The sequence below is a fragment of the Muscardinus avellanarius genome (assembly GCF_963383645.1).
Source record: "Muscardinus avellanarius genome assembly, chromosome: 3".
Classification (NCBI taxonomy): domain Eukaryota; kingdom Metazoa; phylum Chordata; class Mammalia; order Rodentia; family Gliridae; genus Muscardinus; species Muscardinus avellanarius.
This window is the reverse complement of record NC_137788.1, coordinates 105,362,778-105,369,794: the sequence shown is the minus strand read 5'-3', so window position 1 is coordinate 105,369,794 and position 7,017 is coordinate 105,362,778. Positions and strand designations below refer to the sequence as shown.

Here is a 7,017-nt window from a genome sequence, read left to right as displayed (position 1 = left end):
TCAAAAGACTCTGTTTCCAAACAAAAAGTATTAAAAAAAAAAAAGTAGATCTGGGAGTGTAGCCCGGAGGTAGAAGAGCCTACAGGAACCCCAGTACCACCCCCAAATAAATAAATAAATAAATAAATAATAAAATTGGTCTGGGGGTATAGTATAGAGGTAGAATGCTTCTGAGTTCAGCTTCCAGTACCAAAAAAATAGCAAAAAGAAGTATGCTAGAAACCATATAAAGACTGATTTCTAAACTTTTAATTTTAAAATAATTGTAGTCTTATAGAAGAATGACAGAGATGATCCAGAGTTCTCATACGCCCTTCGTCAAGCTTTCCCTAGTGTTAACGTCTTATCTAATCACGGACCATTTGTCAAAACTAGGATATTAAAGTTGTTACAATGCTATTAACTAAACTACAGGCTTTATTCAGAATTCATCTGTTTTTCTATGATAATGTCCTCCATCTGTTCCTGGACCCAAGCCAAAATAATATTGTCTAATAACTGGTGGAGACTTAGTCTGGACACACTTGCAAGTGGGGCAGTAGGAGGTCCTAGATGGGAAGGTAACCACAGTGCAGGGCTGCTCCGGGCGCGCGGAGGACACAGACCCTGAAGTGGGGGCAGCTGAGCCAGGACAGACGAAGTGACCTGTGCTCTGAGGCCCAGGGAGGGCAGACCTGCACCCCAACCTCAGGGTGTGGGAGGCGTCATGGGAGAGTCAGGCAGGTGAACAGTATGAGCAGAGATCGCGAGCCTCTGAATATCAGCAGAGGGAAAGGCCAGAAGGAGTTGGTGGTTGAGGGGAAGGAATATGGAGAGATTGGTCCAGATTTCAAGAGCTGAGGCATTACCCAGGGGTGCAGGGAACTGGCAAGGCTATGGTGCCGGCGCAGTGGGGTGTACACCTGAGCTAGAATCTTCTGGCAGGAGTGTGTAAGTCAAATGCTTATTCTTTGATAATTAAGCTAATCGTTATATAACAAGTGTCCTTTTATTAGATTTACATAAGCAAGGTAGTAAAGAATAGCAGCATGGCCTCTGGAAGGAAACCATTGGCATGAAATTCCACTCAACTTTGCCTATTTCCGGCCATGTAACTTAGAAATCTTCCTGGATTTCTGAGCCCTTTTTCCATCTGTAAAATGGAAATAATAATGCTTATGTCATAGTTTTGGAAAAATTAAATGAAATGATAACTGTAGACACGTAGCACAGTGCCTGCATACAGTAATTTGTCAGTGAGCATCAGCTATTATTATGCAAATGTGTGTCTATTTCATACCAGGCTTCCATACTTATATTTCTTAGATGAAAGTCAGAGTTCCTGAATAATATTTTCTAAGAGCTTTTGTGCAGATAGCACACTATATCTTGAGTATATGAGTGCATCTATTTTATAGATAAGGAAAACAGAACACAGCGAAGTAACAAAACTAAGATAACTTTATAATGGAGAAAAAGAGTCAAGATTTTATTTCAATTCCCTGATTCTTTTTTTTTTTTTTTTTTTGGTGGTACTGGGGTTCCTGGAAGCCCTTCTACCTCCGGGCTACACTCCCAGACATATTTTATATTTTTATTTAGAAACAGGGTCTCCTAAGCCAGCACGCACGGCTGGCTTCGAACCTGCGCGATCCTCCTGTCTCCGCCTCCTAAGCGCGGGGATTAAAAACACCCAGCTTCAATTCCCTGATTCTTTATGTCACAACTGGAACACTGACTAAGGACTAGTTAGAAAAATAGTGAACGGTCTGTTCTTTGGGTCCTATCTAGAAGATTAGCCTTTATCAGCAGTTCTACCACATAAAATATTTTTATGAGTCTGCCTCCCTGTGGGAAATGTCAGACTTATGAATATTTAGGCAACTCACAGATACAGACCATTTCTATTTACTGAGGACCACAGAGCCTCTAAAGTTTGACAAATTGCTGTCTTTCATAAACATAGTTTGTAGATTTGGGCGTTGGAGATGGCTTTTAGGGATCGGGGCAGAACAGAATCAACTCTGTATGTAACTTTGGGTAAATGACTTAAGCTATAGGAGATTCAGTTTATTCATCTGTAAGATGGAAATTTTAACACTGACCTCAATGTACTATAGTTGGGTATAAAAAACATATAAGAAATATACAGCACTGAAACTATAACTCAATGATAATAGTACTTGCCTTGCAAGTTGAATCCCTAGCATTGGAAAAAAAAAAAAGAGTTTAAAAAGACATCTGTGCTCTTTCCTCCAGCCGCCCAAGATGCCAAAAGGAAAGAAGGCCAAGGGGAAGAAGGTGGCCCCGGCCCCTGTGGTCGTGAAGAAGCAGGAGGCCAAGAAGGTGGTGAACCCGCTGTTCGAGAAAAGGCCCAAGAACTTCGGCATTGGACAGGACATCCAGCCCAAGAGGGACCTCACCCGCTTTGTCAAATGGCCCCGCTACATCCGGCTGCAGCGACAGAGGGCTATACTCTACAAGCGGCTCAAGGTGCCTCGGGCAATCAACCAGTTCACCCAGGCATTGGACTGCCAAACAGCTACCCAGCTGCTCAAGCTTGCCCATAAGTACAAACCCGAGACGAAGCAGGAGAAGAAGCAACGGCTGTTGGCCCGGGCTGAGAAGAAAGCTGCCGGCAAAGGGGACGTCCCCACCAAGAGGCCACCAGTCCTCCGAGCAGGCGTCAACACTGTCACCACCTTGGTGGAGAACGAGAAGGCACAGCTGGTGGTGATCGCACATGACGTGGACCCCATCGAGCTGGTCGTCTTCCTGCCTGCCCTGTGCCGCAAGATGGGGGTCCCCTACTGCATCATCAAGGGGAAGGCGAGGCTGGGGCGCCTGGTCCACAGGAAGACGTGCACCACTGTTGCCTTCACACAGGTTAACTCGGAAGATAAAGGAGCCCTGGCCAAGCTAGTGGAAGCTATCAGGACCAACTATAACGACAGATACGATGAGATCCGCCGTCACTGGGGAGGCAACGTCCTGGGTCCGAAATATGTGGCTCTCATTGCCAAGCTGGAAAAGGCAAAGGCTAAAGAGCTTGCCACCAAACTGGGCTAAATGTACACTATCGTTTTCTGTACATAAAAATAATAAAAATTGTACTTTAAAAAAAAAAGACATATGCATTGCATAGACCCTGCCATCCAGACAGCATTATTTAATGAGCAATAGTGATCACCTCCTGCTCCATTTCATCCCATCTGTCTGATAGTTGTAGAATATATTTGACAAAGGGCATGAACAATATAACAAAGAGATCTTTAAAAAATAATTTTACTAAAGGTTACATTTTTAGGTAGGAAGAGATTTTACATATCAGTGTTTGAATAGATAATAAGGTCAAGATATATTTTTCTCCATTAAAAACTGTCATGTCTAATTGGACCCATTCCCACTTGAAGGCCAGTTTCTGGAAATAAATGTCTGGGATGGGAAGTAGACTCTTGTGACCACCAATTAGAGTCACCAATTAGACATGGCAGTTCTCACTGTAAGAACAATCAAATTTTATTAGTGTCAGTGAGAACTGAAATTCTGATTTCAGTAGTGATTTTTTAAGCGTCTTGAATGGCATGTTGTGGTCATGGAAGATAGTGCGGGACAGGCCCCATCAAGAGGTGAGCCCGGACAGCAGCAGGCCTCCACTGACTTAGAGCACCAGGGCCCAAAACTGACCTCATGTCACCTGCACACCTAAAATGAGTTCAGGATGTTTGTTTGTCTAAGGGTGGTTTCGTGTATGTGTGTGTGTGTGTGTGTGTGTGTGTGTGTGTGTGTGTGTGTGAGAAAGGAAACAGCCTATGGGGCATGGTGGCACGTGTCTATAATCCCAGAATTTAGGAGGCTGAGACAGGAGGATTGTAGGTTTGAGGCCAGCTTCAGCAAATTAGTGAAGCTTTATTAAAAAATAAAAATAAAAATAAAAAAGGGCTGGGGGGGTATAGCTTGAAGATAGAATTTCCTGGATTAAATTCCCAGTACCAACCTGAAATCTCAAAGTGACACTTCTTAGAAACCCTGCTCGTTCCTGCTGTGAGCCTGCTTTTGAAGGGTCTCAGTCACTGACAGGGTGAACCCAGAGGCACTGGCAATGTAACTATTATGTCTAAGCTGTTGTTGATCCGTTCTTAAATAGGGGCTCCTGAGTGGATACGCACTCGTGGAGGTACACAGATGCAGGAGGTACCTATGCTCTCTCCTGTGGCCTAACTCTACCCAGAAGAAACTGCCTCGTTGCAGACATTCATTGGAGAATGGGTGAGGGTGGCTGGGCCAATTCTATCCGACCCCCCACACCCGATGTGTTCGTGTGTGTCCCAGACCCGAGCGAGACTGGTTGCTGGTCACTCAGCCAGCGCATTGAGCCTGGGAGGAGGTGTCAGGACAACGTTTCTTTTGTCTTCAGAGACTGACTACTCTCAATTGCCTTTCCTTTAATATTTAAAATGAGTTCCAGATCTGCCCCTAACCATGAATGAACTCAGTCCTCACATTGCTTGGGCCTTAAGCTGCCATGCATTTCCCACATATGACACCCTGGGGCTTTTGAGTTTGGGGAACTGGTGGTCACAAGAGTGTCTACTTCTCATCCCAGACATTTATTTCTAGAAACTGGCCTTCAAGTGGGAGTGGGCATCTGAAGGCCTGTGTTCTGATTATTTTTGTTTCCAGCCAAATAAAACTAATAGAAAACTGATTTAGCCTTTGCCCCTCTGTTTCCAAATATTTAAATTGGAAATTATTATCTCTGTTCCCTGTACTGCCTAAGAATTTGGTAGAGATAAGATCAGACAGGTAAGGTGGTTTAAAAATTTAGGATGGAGCTGAGTGTGGTGGCACAGGCTTGTAATCCTAGTACTTAGGAGGCTGAGACAGGGAGATCGTGGTTCGTGGCCAGTCTCAGCTACTTAGTGAGGCCTCCACAAATTAGTGAGAACCTGTTTCAAAATAAAGAATAAAATAATAGGGTGGGGATATAGCTCAGAGGTAGAATGCCCCTGGGTTCCATCACTAGTACTGCAAAAAAAAAAAAAAAAATTAGGATGGATATAGAAATGAAGGTTGGGACAGTGTTAGCAGTAAACTTTGTTTTAGATGCCACTTGTTCAGAATTCCTGATTTCTTGGGGGCAGTGCAAAAGTGTACCTTCATCCTGTTATAAAAATTATTAAATAATTGAGCGATGTGAAATAATAGACGAGGGATACGTTTAACCTACTTATGGGAATGATCAGGCTTCCCAAACAGCGGCACTCATTTACAAATGAAAAATTCATGAGCCATTCTTCTTTCTCCGCAGCAAGTCCTGGCTTCCCTCGACTTCATTACACTCAGCTGTGAAAATTAGAAGCACAGCAGTGAACGGGAACGTCAAACTCACCGGACTCCCAACTCTCCCTTAGAGATGTGAGACAGACTTTCAATGACCAGGGATATATCCAGGCTCTTCATGTCTGGACCAGGGATATATCCAAAGCATAAATCCTGTTTCCTTTGAGTGGGACCTTGAACAGAAACAGACTCACCAGTGATGAGTCAAACACGTGTGAACTTTAACACTGTCTCCTTTTGTTCTCTGACCAATAACAGTGCCAGGTTTTGAGGAGAGGGGCTTGAAGCTTTTTAAATTTGGGTCACCCTCTGTCATAAAACTGATCAAAACTATAAGTAAAAATTAGGAACACATAGGAATATTCATTTGGATGGAGAGAAGAATCAGAAGAAATTACAAATTTTTAAATTAATAGATAACACAAATATCAAAAATCCTATAGAATAACACAATATTTTTTTTAACTTCCTGGAACAGCTCTAAAATAATTTTCTTAAAAACATCTCTTGGCTACAAATTCTTGGATTATCTATTCACTTGATTGCAGTCTTATGGTATTATTATCTAAAGAGAAGAGAAAGGCTGGGGGTGGTCGCACACGCTTGCAATCCCAGCATTCACGAGGTGGAGACCAGAGAATAGCGCTTTGCGGACAGCCTCAGCTACTTAGTGAGGCTCTCTGCAACTCAATGAGACCTTGTTTCAAAATTAAAAAAAGACTAAAAAATAGGGCTTGGGTGTAGCTAGAAGGTACAACACCCCTGGGTTGCATCCCCAGTACCGAAAGAGAGAGGGGGGGAGGGGGGAGGGGGAGGGGGGAGGGGGGAGGGAGAGGGAGAGGGAGAGGGAGGGGGAGGGAGAGGGAGAGGGAGAGAGGAGAAAGATAATTTAACATTTTTCTCTGAAATAGTTAATTAGCGTCTTTTTTTTTTTTTTTTTTTTTTTTTGCGGGTCTGAGGATGGAACCCAGGGGCATTTGACCTCCGAGCTACAGCCCCTGCCCTATTTTTACTCTTTATTTTTTGAAACAGGGTCTCACTAAGTTACGGAGGGCCTCACTAAGTTGCTGAGGCTGTGGGCAAACCGTGATCCTTCAGTCTCAGCCTCCCAAATGCTGGGATTACAAGCATGCGCCACCACACCCAGCTGTTAATTAGCATTTTTAATTGATAATTTTAAAAGAACCTCTTTTAGCTCCCCAACTTATTGACCACGTCATGTAAATTTCATTAATTGCATTCATATTTGAAAAACCTCTAGCCGGGCGTGGTGGCACACGCTTGTAATCCTCCCGCTTGGGAGGAGGAGACAGGAGGATCACGCAGGTTCGTAGTCAGCCTCGCTGGCTTAAGAGACCCTGTTTCCAAATAAATAAAAAAAATAAAATAGGTCTGGGAGTGTAGCCCGGAGGTAAAAGGGCTTCCAGGAACCCCAGTACCACCAAAAAAAAAAAAAACCCCAAAAAAGAAAAAAACAAATTTGAAAAACCTCTATTATTTCTATCATACTCGAACTATCACAAATACATTAACTTTTGATATTCTGCTTGGAGTACATGCCCTACAAACAGAAATTCTCATAAATTCTGTTGCTCATAACTCCCATCAAAAATAATGATTAAGGAGACAGGTATGGTGGTGAACATCTATAATCCCAGTGCTTGGGAGGCTGAGATAGAAGGATCATAGGTTGAT

At 43.3% G+C, this 7,017-nt stretch overlaps 1 protein-coding gene across 1 annotated transcript; it reads left to right on the top strand.

Annotated features, from left to right (window-relative positions):
• Positions 1-2,169: 2,169 nt before the first annotated feature.
• LOC308261226 (large ribosomal subunit protein eL8-like) lies at positions 2,170-3,048 on the top strand (the record flags this gene model as incomplete). The annotated part of the gene is made up of 1 exon (XM_080692994.1): positions 2,170-3,048. The coding sequence occupies exon 1, from the start codon at positions 2,248-2,250 to the stop codon at positions 3,046-3,048; it is 801 nt and encodes a 266-aa protein (XP_080549120.1). The 5' UTR covers positions 2,170-2,247.
• Between the last annotated feature and the right edge of the window lie 3,969 nt (positions 3,049-7,017).